At 36.7% G+C, this 18251-nt stretch overlaps 1 protein-coding gene across 1 annotated transcript in view; it reads right to left on the reverse strand.

Annotated features, from left to right (window-relative positions):
- Positions 1-17816, reverse strand: part of tmc2a (transmembrane channel-like 2a) — an 18918-nt gene extending 1102 nt beyond the window's left edge. The window contains exons 1-20 of the mRNA XM_047809634.1: positions 17599-17816; positions 17451-17486; positions 15774-16096; positions 8972-9189; positions 8065-8155; positions 7885-7966; positions 6873-6979; positions 6473-6571; positions 6228-6370; positions 5202-5349; positions 4896-5084; positions 4211-4390; positions 3924-4082; positions 2915-3043; positions 2772-2839; positions 1954-2193; positions 1590-1715; positions 1386-1464; positions 439-556; positions 1-343 (exon numbers count right to left, since the gene is read on the reverse strand). The exon at positions 1-343 is cut by the window's left edge and continues 1102 nt beyond it. Of these exons, the coding sequence (XP_047665590.1) occupies positions 141-343; positions 439-556; positions 1386-1464; positions 1590-1715; positions 1954-2193; positions 2772-2839; positions 2915-3043; positions 3924-4082; positions 4211-4390; positions 4896-5084; positions 5202-5349; positions 6228-6370; positions 6473-6571; positions 6873-6979; positions 7885-7966; positions 8065-8155; positions 8972-9189; positions 15774-16096; positions 17451-17486; positions 17599-17635 (2775 nt within the window). The 5' untranslated portion in view covers positions 17636-17816 and the 3' untranslated portion in view covers positions 1-140. The remainder of the gene's footprint in view (positions 344-438; positions 557-1385; positions 1465-1589; positions 1716-1953; positions 2194-2771; positions 2840-2914; positions 3044-3923; positions 4083-4210; positions 4391-4895; positions 5085-5201; positions 5350-6227; positions 6371-6472; positions 6572-6872; positions 6980-7884; positions 7967-8064; positions 8156-8971; positions 9190-15773; positions 16097-17450; positions 17487-17598) is intronic.
- Between the last annotated feature and the right edge of the window lie 435 nt (positions 17817-18251).

The following is an 18251-nucleotide window of genomic DNA, read 5'->3' on the forward strand; positions in this document are numbered from 1 at the left end:
ACCATATTCATGTGTTTAAAACATAACAGAGTCGCTATGCATATGTAAGAAGTAAGGAATAATGATAAGAAAGAAAGTTATAGTATATTTAGGAGGTAGTCTGTATGTCTACTGCCAGTGGCTAGTGATAGTGTTTAGTGCTATTGTCCCCTGCGATGTCCTGCCCCTGGAGCTGGCCCCGGGTGCCCAGGCAGAGGCCCCGCTGTCCTGGGGCCTGGTGCTCGGTTCACAGGCCCTCGGGAGTTAGGATTAGCTGATGCCAGCGATAAGTCTTTCTGCAGGTTCACACCATTTGCAGCTGATCCCGGCTTCACTTTTGCTGGTTTTCCTCCACCAGGCTTGTCTTTAGTATTGTAAGAAAATGTGAATTTAGGACAGCTGTGTTTTAAAGACATTGTGATCATTTACAAAGTCAGATGAAGTAGAAGCGTTTCTGACCTGCGTGTTTGTCTGAATGAGGCGCATTCGGCCGATTGGGTAGTAAATCCTCTAAATCCTTCATCACTTGATTGGTGCTGTCTGTGTTATTCCTCCTGTTCTTTTCCTCATCTCTTGCCTAAGAACAACGTTAGAAATAATATTATAATAAAAATGGCGAAATCTTTAGACGCTTTATATAAGTGATTAAAAATGAGTAGGAACGAGTTCAGAGTAGACTTCTGTCCACTAATCATTATTGGCATCAGGTAAATAAAACAAAACAGAACAAAACAAACAAAATAACAGTGTATTGGATAAAAAAAAAAAACTGTAACATTAACACTAACATCCTGTGAGTTTTTGCTCACAGACTTCACATTATTGAATCTTTTTTTTAATATACTGTGGAATTTTTTTTTTTAGCATTGATTTTATTATTTTGCGCTTTATACATCATTATTTTTAGTAATATTTTATGTAAAAATTTAAAACAAACAAACAAACAAATAAATAAATAAAAGCTTTTTTTTATTTTTCCTGATTTTTTTATAGTGACTTTCTTTAGTAAATAAGTAAATAAATAAGTAAATAAAAAAAATCAAATAACAGTCGCTGTAAATAAAACATAAACATTAACAAATAAAAAAAATCTAAGAATTAAAAGCAAAGAATAAAAGAATCAGAATGAAAATATAGGGTCCGGAAAAAAAAAATATTTTATTAATTTCTAAAAAAAAGCATGGTCTTAACTAAAAAATTCAGTAGACTTCTTGCAGGCAGAAATAAGGCAGAGTAAACATTTAGCTATATAGAGCTTGTCCTAATATCCTTTGGAGCTCTATGGCAAAGTTTCTAGCATCAATCAATAAATGTCTCAGAAACAAATTTCAAGATGTGTTATACTGTTTAAACCGTTCAGAGCTTCATACTTCTAGATCTTTACACTATTTTATTCCTAAACTTACCATCTGCATTTTCTTTTTTAGCTCGTTGTTGGCGTTCTTATAGGCTTCAGACACTGAGTTGAGATAATAAATTGCCAGACTGCACAAACAAGCAAACACATTCTTTCATTACTGACAGTCAAAAGAAAGGACAAGTGGGTTGATGTATGGTATAGAAGGCTACAGATGGAAACCGAACACAAATATAAAGCCCGAGTGACTCACACCATGAGCAAAACAGCAGGGATGATGAGGCCGGGGTTGGCCACGTAACCGAACAGCTTCCCCATAAACGAAGGAAGATCCTTTTCTATCGTCTCAATCACCACGTCAAACATCCGGTCTTTGCCACTGCGAGAAGAGATAAATGTGTGCTCAGAAATCCAGAAATCAGAAAAGTTTTAAGTGAAAAGGAAAGGATGTGGTGAACTTTGTGATTTGAAATAAAAGATTTAAATATATATATATTAATAATGATGTGTCAGGATTTTTCCTCCAGTTGAGCAGCATCAGCAACAGAACTGATATTAATGTAAAAGTTTCAGTGTGTGTGTGTGTGTGTGTGTGTGTGTGTGTGTGTGTTTATGACCTAAAGGGTCCGCAGTCAAAGGACGGTGGCAGGGACATGATGGTGTAGACGACAGGCAGCAGACTGAGGAAGAGGATGAGAAGAAGGAGTCCCATGTAGAAGTTGTTGGATTTTGAGGCCTTGAAGACTCGCTCATGAGGCACATTGGAGGCCATGACGGCCCAGCACTGGTAGTACATAGAGGTCAGGAGACGGAGGACGTTGATGCCGACCAGACCTGGAGCGTAGAACGCTCCCATCCTAAACCCCACCCACACAAACACACACACACACACACACACACACACACACACACACACACACACACACACACACACACACACACACACACCAATATAGAGCTCATCAAAACAACAAATCACTTTGCACTGACGTTACATTGAAGTTAGTCTTTGCCTCAGACACATATTCTTTATCGTTTCACCTGGAAACTTCCCACATGGACGAAGTAAGTGCTTATGAGTGCTTTTTTTGCATTCGGGTGCTTATGATTTTACCAAATGATTTCAAGTTCATGGTTAAATGATTCATCTATGTTCTATTTTTACCTCACAAAATGAACCATGATTGGGCGCTTTACATGTCAGACAGACATGTAATGGGACAATAAAAGCTGCTGTAGGGTCCAGACCTTCTGCTTTCAGTCTAAAGGTCTGGCTACGCAAGACTACACTGAAGCCGGTAAATCACGCCATGGCTCGGTGCTTAAGCAGCTTTGCTTATTCTTCTCATACACACATAGCCTACTAAATAAAATGAAATCCTTCTTCTGCAATAAAATCATCTTCTGTATTGTGTCTCATGCATGTGTGTCCTACCAAATCATCCCTTGATTGAAGACCAATCCGAGGACATTGCCACTGATGTCAAACTCAGCGTAGGAGGGCTGAAGATAGAAGACAAAGCTAGGTTACTTACCAAAATGGTGTGAGATTTACAGCCCAAGTGTGAGCTCACTTACCCAACCTGCCTCCAAATCCCAGCACCAGCAGTAGTTAAGGAAGCGCACAATCAGAGCCCTCACAAAGTCCCCGATGAGGATCGTCAGATACGTCACTTGGATATCTGAGACAGTCAGTTTTACAAATTCCTATAGAGAACAGTGTGTTAAACAATTTGCACACTGCTTCAATTAAAAACCACTTAAGGGCAACAGTATGAATGTGAAAACCTGTGAAAACCCTTCACATTATCTGCTCTAAATACAATAGTTATAAAATATAGAATTCTGAACTGAACATTTGTTCGTAAACACGAGCCTCGTCGTCGTCACTTCACTCCACTGATCTGTTCAGTTTTCACTGATTCGTCCAATCGCTTCAGTGCTATCGGTTAGATTACTATTGTGTCACTGTGGCACTTACATAGTCATGATTACATTATGACTATCACAGCTAGCAAGGTTGTTGTTAGGACTCCGGCCGGACTTTTCCATGTGCGTTATGTTTATGTTCCTCGTCACGTGTCTGTCCCGCCCTTGTCTGCTCATCCCGTTTCCCATTGTGATTTCCTTGTCTATTTAACTGTGCCGCGTTGCCTTGTGCAGCGCCGAATCTACTGTTGTCTTGTCCTGACTCTAGTCTGTGTTATGTTTCGTGTCTTTTTGTTATTAAGCCCCTGTTTATTTTGCTATCCTGCGTTTGGGTCCGTTTTTATCCCCGCGTTCATGACAGTTGTAGACATCTTTAGGCATCTTTAAACTGACTATGTGTTGATTTCTCGGCTTGCTAGAAAGCAGACTGAATAAAAAACACATCCAACGCAGACTGAACACAGGCATTTTCAGTGTCAACCGATTATTAATAATACTAATTTTGTTTCTCACTGAAACTAAAACTGAGAATTTCTGTAATAATCGACACCTGTGCAAAATGCCTGGTCCAATCCAAGTACTAAATACAATCTATATCCACTGAAATGTTTAGACATTAACACTGTGGGCGGTGAGAGATAACAGGGAGCCTCATTACTATCCCCACTGTTGTCTCCCAGCACGGGCCCCGGATCACATCAGAAGGGTCGAGAGGCGGAGGCGTGCCTGTCCCGTTTGGGTTATTAGCAGTGAAGTTGGCGTAATATTCCTTCATGTACCACACGCTGGCGTTCCTTATGGATTGTTCCTCCACCAGCTTAGAGAAAAACAAGCATATCCAATACATTAGTCCTCTTTACATTCTCTAGTCTGATTACAGTTATAGCAGTGATCGTACAGGTCGGTCATTTCATGTCAAGAATCATGTAATCTTTGTGATTATACCTTTTCGTTGACCTCATCAAAAAGAGCCAGGAGGAAGGTGTACAGGTTACCCAGGAAAAGGGCGAAGATGCGTCCTAGTTGCCACTTGAGGGCAATGCGGGGGTGATAGTCCTCCAGCTCAGCGATTGTCTCAAACAGCATCGGGCCCACCAATCCGAGGAGAGACATTATGATCTCCAACTGAATGAAATCCAACAACAGTTTTTGGGTGATACCTTAAATTTGTATTTTTTTTTTTATCAAATGTATCTCCTTTCATCTTTAGAAGAAGAAGAAGAAGAAGAAGAAGAAGAAGAAGAAGAAGAAGAAGAAAACTCCACACACACATAAGGTGGAGGCGGGAATCGAACCCCCAACCCTGGAGGTGTGAGGCGAACGTGCTAACCACTAATCCACCATGCCCCCCCCCCCCTCTTTACTATCTTACTTGATAAACCCTGCGATGGAATTTCTTACGGTTACTGTAAGTGTTTAACATTACAGTGTACGACGGTTTATATATTGCCCTGTTCTGAGGTAGCATGCTCATGTGTTTTTTGGCCAGAGGTATCTTCAAATCTGCTGTACAGACGGGATAAAATACCTATAACGTGGATTAGTCACAAGTTCCAAAGGTAAATACTGTGAAAAATGAAGCCAGCTGTGCTGCACTGTATGTACTGTAAAGTAAATAAAAATGTATTACCTCATTTTTCTCATACCAGCTCAGGTCATCCCTGCCTTGAAACTCTTGCGAGCGCTTGACCACAAAGTAGATGAGATATCCGCTGCCTCCCAGGATGCAGATAATGAGGAAGTTGGCCAATACACGAAGGAATCTCCTCAGGTGGATGTTCTCATCCTTCTGGTTTTCCTGCTCATCTACGATGGACTCCTACAACACACAGGTTAACTTTCAAAACACTGGAGATTTTGGAGATCCTCGACATCCCCGAGACAACAAGCACATGTACAGATGCTAACCTAAACACCCTCCGATTCATATACACACCTTAAAGCTGGTGGTGATGGAGGCGAACTTGTTGTCGGCCGTCTCTGCGTTGCCGATGAGGTAATCCCAGCTGGTGAACATCTTCCAGGCGAAGGTGAACTCGTTGTCCTCGCTGTCCCCACCCCCTACATCTGCGTTTTTAGCCATCCTAACGGCGAGAGTGGACTGCGTTCATAAAAGAATCCACTCTAGCTGGCAGGATAACAGAAGCGCATTCTTCTGTTTTGACACATGGCGCAAGCAACCGGTTCGAGCCGTGGCAAGTAAACATGAAGTCTAAGGCTAGAGAACTTAAAGGCTCTATTTTAATGTAGACACAAGCAGAATTTGACGCCGTAATGACGACGAGTTGCTACTTTAGTTGGATGGGAGTCCATTTTTTCTAGCTGTTCTAGCTATTTTTGCGGACAAGCTTAAAGTTATTGACATTGATCTTGGTAAAGAGGGTATAACAATCAGAATTTTCCAGCAGACATGGGGTTGAAACCCTCCCACATTCAGTGCATTTACTTTATTTGATAGATGTAGGATTCAGATCCCATTAACCCATGTATATTATTATGTAACTCCATCATAAAGCTTTAGCGGTTTAACTGAAAACTAAATTGTTTCATCAGTAATTAAGAATAACAAGCAATTAAGGTTCTAAATGTGTGGTGGCCTGCGAAACCCATTTGCATGGTATATTTTTGACCTAGCTGACTATTCCGTATACTGCATAAATATTCACCCCACTTTAAAAGGTTCTACATTTTGTGACATGAGAGTTGAACTGTATTTTCGCGCCTGCACCATGATCATGAAAATAGGAGCCTTAAAAATCCAAACTTATCCTTATCTTAAAATTCAAACATTCTTCACATCTACAGCTAGACATTAAAAAAAAAAAAAAAGCAAAACTGTATATACTTATGAGATCGTAGACATCTTACACGGATACACATCACAGAAAGATGGTAAATATGACCTGTACTAATATTTCATGCCATTTCTAGCAGCTCTAGTAATGGATGAAATGAGACTCACGTTCGGATCACAACTATCAGGCTATACCCGAAGTTCCCAATGCCCACCATGAGGTAGGACAGAGGGAGTCGAAACTTCAGGAAGCCAATGGTTCTCTGGTCATTATAGTAGCCATAGAATAACACAGAGTATTTGCAGTAACCCTGTTAAGAATAAAACGAGAGTTATTATAAACAGGATGCAATCCGTAGGTTAAAAATCGGAATGAAAATATGGACTCCTGTAGTATAGTTAGAAGGTCTTACGCTAAAATCTGTGAGAACGGCGTAGTCCATCGCATTGGCCTGTTCCTCCCGTGGCACTGTTTTCCGAGGAATAGAACCATAAGGGAGACCCATGAGAACCTAGAAGATATACAGTACATCCAATTTGTGCTCCAGGGAAAATCTATTATCAGGATTGTAAAGTATACTTCAGGGTTCATTCAGCTTTTAAAATACTAAAGAGTTCAAGCTTAAAACAAAGACGGAATTATTTAAATACATGCACGATATATACCTGCTAGGATCAGATTAAACAGGATTACTGCTAGCTTTAGAAAGGATTACTGCTAACGTGATTCCACCTGAGAGAGTGAATTCGGCACAGGATACTTCTGTATGAACCCTGAGTGTTGTGTGTAAATAATGAATGACCCACTCTGACCTCAGGGATCACAATCAGGCCAAAGGTCAAACTGAAGAGAACAAGGTTCATGCCATACATCCAACGGAGGAAGATGAAGTAGGAGGCGACTGAAGAACCGAAGTGACCTAAGAATCCAATACACAGAGGTTAACTTACACACATACAATATAGGCGGTTCATGTTTTACTCTGAGCTATGTTTTTATTTGATGTCTTGCCCAAATAGTCCTTAAAAACATTTATCTTTAAGACATGTTTGGAAAATCCACTTCAGATCTGTCATTTTTTTACACAACATTATGCCATCTCTTTTTAAAACACAATGAAGACGTGCTTCAAAACTCGTCGCGATATGTTGAGAATTTCATGCAGCAAAGGTGTGACTGAGGTAAAGGTGTGAAAAGCCACACGGTTAATCATAGTGTGTTGTTTTTAACAAAATTAAATAATTAGGAAAACTTTTCAAGAGAATCAAACCCATGCTTTGCCAAACACCTGAAATCAGAATCAGTCTAAACTTTCCTGATTGGTTTGTACAGACAAATGTGTTGAATTTTAAGCACTAGTTTTTGGTGAATGCTAAAAGGATTTAAATCGTTTTTTGTTTTTTTTTATTACAATTTTTTTTATTAAAAAAAACATTTTTTTTATTCAATACGATTAAATTTTAACTTATTTCTATAGCGCTTGCTTTTAACAATTCACATTGTCTCAAAGCAGCGTTACAGAAGTATAGAAACAGAATAAAATTTAGTTTCTATCTAACATCTGGCAAAGGAAAAACTCCCTGAGAAGACATGAGATAAATAATGTAAAGGTGAATAATGTCCTTCCAACAACATTTTGTAGTCGAGTTCAATTTCTGTTCTGAAAAAGATTGTGTGCAGAAGTTTTAAGCAGAATAATAAATTAGTAAAAGCCAAACACAAAGATAATCATCTATGCTTTAAGCTTTTAAGCTAAGCTAAGCTAAGCTAAATATATCAGACAAGACCTGTAATTTAGAGCTCACGCAGAAATTTGTAACTCACTTTCGACCTCTTTGATTTTCCGTTCCCACGGTATGCAGGCTGTCTTAAAATTATCAAAATCTCGCTGAAACTTGATCCATTTCTGTTAGAAAAGCAAAGAAAAAATAACATTAAACCACCAGGATATGAAGCATAACGTCAGCATAAAAGTCTGAGATATTTTCTGTCATCGTATCTTACCTTCGTCATCATGACTTTAAAGGCGTACAGTTTCTTGCCTTTCCCTTTGCCCAAAGCTCCTTCAAACTTATCCACAAACATCTGCGCTTCCCTAATTACAGAACATTCGCAAGTGAGTAAATATGTAGTTTTGTAGACAATGCTGGATGGATATTAAGACATCAAACTCCATCTTATTTAGATAAAATGTTAACGAGTAACTAGTGTGAATAATTTAGGTAGTACTAGGGGTTGCAAAGACCAGGCGAGTCGTATAATAACTAGCTGCTGCTGTGTGGAGATGTCGGCTAGTTGGGTGGCAGGCGGTAAGGAGATTACTATCCAGTCCCACACAGCTACTTTTGAGCCAGACATTGATCCAGACACGTTTTCAGGTGCTGCCCAGACCACAGATGAACATGCTCTCGTTTACACTATCAACTTATTTAATATCATAGCGGTGTACGGTTTATTATTTGACACATTTATAGCACCGAAAAAGCAGCGAAGCTAAAAACTATTTTTAAACCCTGTGCTGAAATTCACACGCACAAAAAAAAAACAATTCCTGAAACCCTGTTTAAACTATGGAACAGATGACTAGACAAACATCCTATTAAAATACTGGCTGCCGTGTAAAAACATGTAGTTCTGCAACCCGTAGTACGTAGAGAGAGATCTTATTATTCAAGTGAAGTGTTTAGTGAGGAATCTAATCCAAGGACCCCTGAGAGTTTTAGGGGTTAATGGTTAATAAAGAAATCAAGCTAGAACACATCTCGTATGTTTTAAAGCTTATATAAACTTTTCTCTCGTTCACACACGTGCTACAGACACAGCGACTTAACCACAGACTGACGGTCAATCACAGGCTGTGCTAAATCTAAAGACTCGCACATGAGCACACTTTCACACTCATCCACAGTACTTGAGGTGTTTGAGCCTCCTCTTCATCCTCCAAGGCTTGCTCCTAATGTTAGCGATCAGCTTCTTCTTTTCCTCCACCTCTTCCATTAGACGAGCCCTCTCCCCCTCTGACATGGACTCCTCCTCCTCTTCCCCCCCCTCTGACTTAGAGTCCTCACTGGAGATAGTGGGGACGCGCAGGGGTGGGAGGGAAGAAGAAAGAAGGAGTGATGAGCAAAGCTACTACAGGAATAAACAGATTTATGCTGATCTGGGACCAGTTTCGCAGCTTTAGCCGCCTCAGATTCCTAAACCAGCATAAAAAAAGGGGAGACGCAGAGGCTGATGGTCAAATGGTTTCATGTTTTAGTGCAAACAGGGAATAATGCAGTAAATACAGCTGTACATGCATAATCGATAACGCATGTAAAGCCACAATATGTACAAAAGAGTCAGATGAACTTCACATGTAAATAATCAGATGATTATTTTCACCTGATTGTTTTCACAGGTTTTTAAACACGTAGCTTCATTTTTATTTTAATGACATATGTTTTAAATATAAGTTTTACCAAATGATTCATATGATTCACATGTGAAATGACACATATATGTTTTAAAAATATTTTTTTTCCACATGATTTCTTTTTTGCAGTTTTATATATACAGCGTTTCACACTCGGTTCGTTCATTTTCACAAGTGATTTACAACAAGATTTGCGGATGATTTTCGCACGTGATTTTTCTTCGATCCTTTGATTCATTTTTGACTGTGGATTTATTTTCTCATGTGATCTTTAGAAAAAGCCTGACTCCGTTTCACATGTGATACTCAAGATAAACTAATGTTCACATGTGATTTTTCACAGTTATTCCATATTCACGTGATTTTTTTTACACAAAGTTAGTCACATGCATGTGATGTTTCACGTACGGTTTATTGCTTTTTCAATTTAAGTGCACATGTGATTTTATGCTGGAGGTTATTCTTACATCAGCTTTTACACAGGATCACTTTATTGTTTTTTTATGTGATTTTTTTTCTTCAATTTTTTTTCACACGATGAAAACGCTTTATTTTAAATGGGATTTTTACATACGATTTATTTATTTTTGTTTTTAATCGTTGTTTTTTTTAATGATACGTTTAGATTCACATGTGAATTACGATCTCACACAAATACGTGTTTCTCACGTGATCACATAGTGTTCACATGATGCCGCATCTGATTACTAGAGATCTCAGGTTATTGTATGTACCTTTAACTCTAACACATGTGATACCATATTATGAAAAAACAGATGCACAACATGATACGTATGTGATTTTACTGGACAGTAAAAAAGACTGATTTGCTTGTCGCTCGTGTTTCTAGGAAATAAAGTTAATCAGGTACATTTTAAAATGACACAAAATCTAAATCGACACGTTAAAATGTTTCGATTCACTCCTGAAAAATCAAATCACCACCACATCCACTCACCGCTTAGAGTCCTCACTGGGATAGTGGGGACACGCAGGGGTGGGAGAGAGGAAGAAAGAAGGAGTGATGAGCAATGCTAGTAAAGCGTATTAACAGATTTATGCTGATCTGGGACCAGTTTTGCAGCTTCAGCCACATGATGTTTCTAGACCAGCATAAAAAGGGGAAAGGCAGAGTCTGATCCTTTAAAGCAGTTGTGGAATAATGTAATCTCAGTTAAACAACATTCTGGGCACATAAATATGCATACTGTACATAATATAGGCCTCAATGTTGAAGAAGTGATTGTTTAGGTTGAACCCCTTATAGAAGAGTCACATGATTCACATGTGAAATGACACATATGTTTTAAATATAAGTTTTACCAAATGATTCATATGATTCACATGTGAAATGACACATATGTTTTAAATATAAGTTTTACCAAATGATTCATATGATTCACATGTGAAGTGACACATATGTTTTAAATATAAGTTTTACCAAATGATTCATATGATTCACATGTGAAATGACATGTTTTAAATATAAGTTTTACCAAATGATTCATATGATTCACATGTGAAATGACACATATGTTTTACATATAGGTTTTACCAAATGATTCATATGATTCACATGTGAAATGACACATATATGTTTCACATGAGGTCCAAGGATTTTTATATTCACGTATCATTTCACACGATTCATTCATTTTCTGTACATCATCTTTATAATTGTTTAATTTTCACATGTGATTTTTCACAATTCCTTTATAATCCGATCTGATTTCTGAATTTATTTTCTCATGTAATTTAACAAATTATTTATCCACTTTCATTTGATTGTTACACATGATTTATAACCCAATGTCAATTTTGCACAAGATTAATTTATCGTATTTTTATGTGTTGTTACACGTCAGTGAGTTTTCTATATGATTTTTTTTTACATCTGATTTTTTTATACTGTTTAGTTTTCACGTGTGATTTTGAGATTACTTTTCATTTATGATTTTTAAACATTATCCATCATATCAATATTAACACAAATATTTTTTCCCCACATGTGATTGTTATGATTTTTTTCCCACGTGGGATATTAACATGATTCATTTGCCTTCGTTTTTTTTTTACACTAATTTATATTCACTCGTAATTACTGATCCTCTAACTCTTGCAGAATTTCTTTTAAATTATGTTTTTATTTTCTCACACAAATACATGTCTTTTAGTTATGATCACATGGTTCAGATAATGAAACTGTTTGAGAGTGTTTACTTAAGTTCATGTTCAATTCAAGGTCCAAATCTATCAAAATGCATCTTGGCCTTTTTTTTTTTTTAAAAACCTAAAGACACATTGCACACATAATCGCATGTGGGAAAACAAAAAACAAAAAACGTATGATCACATGCGAAATATGTGATTTTCATCAAATTAAAAACGTGCTGATAAAAGCGTGACAGTTTAAATGACAAAAAAATAACACAACACTACTACATTTTAATCACTCCTTAAAAAATCTAATCACCACCACACCCACTCACCACTTAGAGTCCTCACTGGGATAGTGGGGACGCACAGGGGTGGGAGGGAAGAAGAAAAAATGAGCGATGAACAAAACAACTACAGCATATTAACAGATTTATCCTGATCTGGGACCTGCGGTAACTACATGATGTAATCACATGAAAAACCACATGACACACATGTGAAATTACACATATGGGCTTCAGAAATTTTTCACATGGTGCATGGGCTTTTATTTTCATCTGTGATTTTTTTTTCTTCATATAATTCAGTATTTGCACACACAAAAAATTTATATATCACATGTGATTGTTAACAGGAGACACCGTGATTGTTTTCAATTCGCTTTTTACACACAAATATTTATTTTCAATTTTTTTTAATACTTATTTATTTGTTTGTTTGTTTATTTATTTATTTATCCTCCCATGATTTTTTAATTAGATTTTTTGTAAATACCCGTTTGTTTTCTTATTATTTTTTTATGTAATCGATTGAATTATTTCCACATCCGAATTTTATGTACGATTTATTTATTTTCACATGTGACTTTTATGCATAAATCGCTTATTTTTAAAAAAATGATTTTTATACACAATTCGTTTATAATCACACGTAGTATTTATGCAGAATTACATTTGTTTTTTTACATGTCATGTTTATGCATAATGTGATTTTTATTGCTCGTTCGTTTTCACATGCTTTTTTTTTTTTTACTACCGCTTTATTTTTACATGTGACTTATTTTCACATGTAAATTTCTCTCCACATGATTACTCTCACATGGATTTGTTTTCCTTAAATGTGATATCATCATGTGGATTGTTGTTTTTCACATGCGGACAAGTTCAGGTGATGTCACACATGATCCCACGAATACACATGCGATGTCTGATCCTTCATGTTTAAATGCCCTTTTTTATGTTTGTTTTTTTTTAACATGTGATCACATTATACACACAATCACATGAACAACACTAATCACATGTGAAATCTATGTGATTATCACACAAGGGCTGGATACTGAAGAATGATCTGCTTGTCATTTAGAAACTTAAGCGCTGCTGGGAATTGATGTCGAAATGACGCAGAATCTAAATCAACAATTCATAATGTTTCGATTCACTCCTGAAAAATCAAATCACCACCACATCCACTCACCGCTTAGAGTCCTCACTGGGATAGTGGGGACACACAGGGTTGGGAGGGAGGAAGAAAGAAGGAGTGATGAGCAATGCTAGTAAAGCGTATTAACAGATTTATGCTGATCTGGGACCAGTTTTGCAGCTTCAGTCTCATCAGGTTCCTAGACCACCATTAAAAGAAGAAAGCAGACCCTGATGGTCAAAGGGTTTCATCTTTTAATTACTTTAGGATAAGAAGATTTGGGCAAGAAATGCATATTTACACGCATAATCAATAACGGATATTTAAAAATAAAAACACGTTTTGGTTCTTCTGACAGAAAATCACATGAAATTTCAATATTCGGTTTATGGTCCATAAATTGCATCATTTTTTATTGGACTTTTCACTTGCGTGTAATTTGTATTTTTCTCACGATTCATTTATTCTCAAGTCTGATTCACATCGGTTTTTTTTTTTTTACATCGAATTCCTTTCATTTTCTCGTATGATTTGTTTACGTTCACGTTTGTCGATATTAAAGTCACACAAGTGAAATGAACGTGATTTTTCTGTACGCACCCAGACAAACACTTTTTTTTTTTTGCTGTCGCTTAGATACTTTATGTAAGTCATGAATGTTGAACTACAGTGAATTAAAGTTAAATTAATTAACGTAAAATCAACCTGATAAAAACAAACAAAAAATTGAAATAAATAATAAAACACAAATCAAATCAGCACCACACCCACTCACCACTATGAGTCCTCACTGGGAATAGTGGGAGGGATTAAGAAAGAAGGAGCGATGAGCAATGAAAGTACAAGATAACAGATTTATGCTGATCTGGGACCAGATTCAGTCTCATCAGGTTTCTAAACCAGCATAAAAAGGAGAAAGCAGATTCTGATGGTCAAAGTGCAAACAGGAAATAATTAAATATGTCCAGTTTAATGAAAGAGTAAATCTTGGGCATGAAGACATATCTAAACGCAAACTAATAACGTTGAGCCCCTTACAGAAGAGTCACATAAACTTATGAAATTATTCATGAATTGAATAATTACATGAATCACATGTGAGATTTGCACATACTATATTTAGTGCACATATTACATGTTATAGGTGAATTTTATATTTGATTAACCTTTTTTTTATACATTTCTAAATGTCTTTTTTTAACGTATAACTCGCTCACTTTCACATGCGATTCCTACATATGACTCATGTGATGCTTAGACATGTGATATGTCATTTTTACATGTGATGAATTTATTTAAACATCTGATTTATTTGTTTGTTGTTTACAGCTGATTAGTTCATTTAATTGTGTGATTTTATGTATATGATTAGTTTAATTAAATTTAAATTTTATTGTGGTTTTAACAAATTTTGCTTAATTTTGTGATTTTTGTTACAGACTCTGAGTCACATGTGATCACATGCAAAAATGTGCTATTTTTTTCGTAAGGGGTTTATTAGTTAGATGCTAATTAAACAGTGCCGGTAGGAATAAAGGTTAATACGTAACAGACAAAATGACGCACAAATTAAAACCAACACGTTAAAATGTTTCGATTCACTCCTAAAAAAATCAAATCACCACCACACCCACTCACCACTTAGAGTCCTCACTGGGATAGTGGGGACACGCAGGGGTGGGAGAGAGGAAGAAAGAAGGAGTGATGAGCAATGCTAGTAAAGCGTATTAACAGATTTATGCTGATCTGGAACCAGTTTTGCAGATTCAGCTATGTGATGTTTCTAGACCAGCATAAAAAAGAGGAAACGCAGAGTCTGATCCATTAATGCAGTTGTGGAATAATTTAATTATTAAATAATACATAAATAAATAATAATGCATAAATAATAATGCATGTCAAGCCACGATGTTCAATAAGAAGTGATTGTTTAGGTTGAGCCCCTTATAGAAGAGTCACGTGAAATTCCCATGTAATTATATTTATTTATTTATTTATTTATTTATTTATTTATTTATTTATTTATTTATTTATTTATTATGTATATATTTTTTCACATATAGGGGGCATATGAAATGTAGTTTATGGGGGTTTTAATGCTCCATGCTTTTTTTTTTATGTGATCCATTTATAATCATGTGATTTTATATAACGTTTATTTTATTTTCAAAAGATTTTATACATAATTTAATTCCCAATATTCATCATTTATTTTACATAAGTGATTCATTTAGTTTCTTGTATTATTTTTATGTCTCGTTATTGTTTTTTTTAATTTCCAGATGTGATTTTCTGTGAAAAGTATGTGTATTCTTCATGAGGGGGTCAAAACAAAGAATTATTTGCTTGTTACTTACTTAGATGCTAATAAAATACAAACTTTGCTATGGATTTAAGTCGACCAGGAACAGTTCAAGTTACAAAAATGCTAAATCAACATGTTTACTTTTTTTTTTAAATCACTCCTTAAAAAAATAAATCAATCAAATCACCAGCACACCCACTCACCACTTTGAGTCCTCACTGGGATAGTGGGGACACGCAGGGGTGGGAGGGAAGAAGCAATCATGGAGTAATGCAATAATAGCACAATGCAATTATACAAGAACAGTTCAGTTAAAGGATATTTTGAACAATGCATAATTACATGCAGAATCTACAATGAATGTAAAGCCAAACCTTTAAAATAAAACAAAGTAAGGGTTTTAGTTGACTGAACAATGAACTGTTTAATGGTTTCTGTTGTTTCTAAACCACCATACCTACTGCTCTTCTTCTTGGAACTTTTGCCTCTCTTGTTTTTGGATGCTGCTGGCTTTCCTCTCTTCCGGTTTCCTGCGCATCTCTTCGGAGGAATGTCGTAATCGCTGTCGTCCTCCGAGGCCACTCTCGGAGCTGCTTTCTTTCTGTTGGCCGACTTGCGACCTTTAGGCCGTTCGGTCTCTTCGTCTTCATCTCCACCGTCCTCGCTGGTGGCACCTTTGCTCTTTTTGCCTGCAGCTGCTTTATTGTTTTTGCCTTTGTTTTTGCCTTTTTTGTCGTCTGAATACATAAATGCATGTAATATATGCACATTTTTCACTTCATAGCACTGGGATAAGTCTGTGTGAAGGTTGTTTGAAATATATCAAGATTTTATTTAAACTAGCAGCAGCCACGCAGACAAAAACTCTAAATCCCAGAGTGGATGAAACAAGACTTGAAATGGTTGAAGACCTTGAAAGGCCAGAGCTATACTTTAAAATGTAAAAGCTTGGACATTAACATTTGGTAGACATCCCTTCTCTATAAATAAAATTAAAAAAAAAAAAAAAAATCCTAGCGTTTTACATTTACAGCAGACACCCTTACCCAGAGTGACAAGCAACTGAGGGTTAAGGGCCTTGCTCAGGGACCCAGCAGTGGCAGCGGGGTTCAAACCCATGACCTTCCAATCTATAGCCCAACACCTTAACCACTGAGTTACCACATCAAATAATGCTACACAGCAAATAACAGCAAAGAAGAATTTCTCTGAAATGCCTCACAGTTTATTTTGAATGTGAATGATATCTATCTCAATAATGACCTCTAACATGCCAGCTCACATGACCTAACATTAGCTAAATACAGGCTAGCTATTCTGCTAATGAATGCTAGTTAGCTAGCTAACAATTTGCACTTTAGACAGTGACTATATCACACTGTTCATGCAGGAGAATTTGTGAAGATAAATAAAATTGTTCATTGTTCTTACTTCAAAAAATAACAGTACCATTTCATTATTCTTCCTAGAAATAAGAACAGATTTAGATTTAAGCTAGAATTAGTCAGCATTAAAAAATAGCGGTGTTCATGTTCAACATTAGCATATATCCCTTACTGAGCTTTAGAACATTAAGCTTGTTGATTTCTTCAATTCTTTATTTCTGACTTAAAAATGACCACAAAGCTTGACAAGGACAGTTTATAAGGCGGTAATTAATATTATGCCTGTGTGATGATGAATGTAACATTATAGTTATCTACCTGATGCTAGCCAGCTATGTTATCTCTATGTTTATCCCCAGGCTATTGTTTTTGTTGTTGTTGTTGTTGTTGTTGTTGTTTTGCTTGTATTTTGCAGTTAGTTCACTATACTGTCTTAAAATGTACAAAAAACTTTATCATATCAACAAACCTAAGACTTTACTAACAAGTTAAATCTCCTGTTATTATTATTCAAATAACTTCTTTCCTTCTCCATTCAGTTTGAACTTACAATCCCATACATTTCTGCCCACACTGGGGCTTTTTTGCCTGCTGTAGGCTTCATCTGCGTGGCTGCAGCCGTATCACACTCACATCATATAGCAATAATAAAGCAAACAGTCCAGAAATCCGTGTACAAGTATATAAATGTCATGTTTGTACTTACCCTCAGCACTCTCTATCCCATCAATCTCTATTCCCACTAAGTGACAAAAGCCAGAACACAGAAAGTGCCCCAAAACACAACATTTCAATCGTTATACATGAAATAATAACTTTATACAAAAGTAGAAATCAGATCTTAAATATCACACCTTCTGTTAATTTCGCTGTATCGCTTTTCTTTGGCATTTTGAAAGTCCTTGAGCTTGAGCTTTTCCGTGTCGGTCAGGATGGGGTAGATGTTCTTATGTGTCTGCAGACAGTCTGGCACATTCCCCCAGTATGAGGTGTGCAACTACTATCCCGTAACTGACTCCTTATATCCATGGCAACGTCACATGATCTCAACGTCCTATCAAATATGTCAAATTTCAGCCGACGCCGGTTTCACTGTGTCCAGGTTCCCTGTACAGAACCGTACAGAACCGTAAACACTTTAAAAATAAGTGGTTTAAACAGTGATGGATGAATTTGAGATAGATAAAGAGCTGAGAAATTTCATTAGCCATAGGATTGACGACGGAGAAAGAAGAGAAAGGAAGGATTCGTAATACTTTCGTACCTTTTATTAAATGCCGTGCGGCACATCGAAGGACGGATAAGATCACAATGCATTCTTTTGAGAAACAAAACAACATATTACGCCTGATTAAACTGTCAGATACACTCTCACTCATAGGGACACACGACACCGTGACACTTAGCACTTGTAGCGAGGCGAGCGCCCTTAAACATTTAATGAAGGTTTAGGTTTCCATTCAAGAGGCAATTAACCACATTTTCACAGAGTATTAAGCTTTACATG

This window comes from Tachysurus fulvidraco, chromosome 26 (assembly GCF_022655615.1).
Source record: "Tachysurus fulvidraco isolate hzauxx_2018 chromosome 26, HZAU_PFXX_2.0, whole genome shotgun sequence".
Classification (NCBI taxonomy): domain Eukaryota; kingdom Metazoa; phylum Chordata; class Actinopteri; order Siluriformes; family Bagridae; genus Tachysurus; species Tachysurus fulvidraco.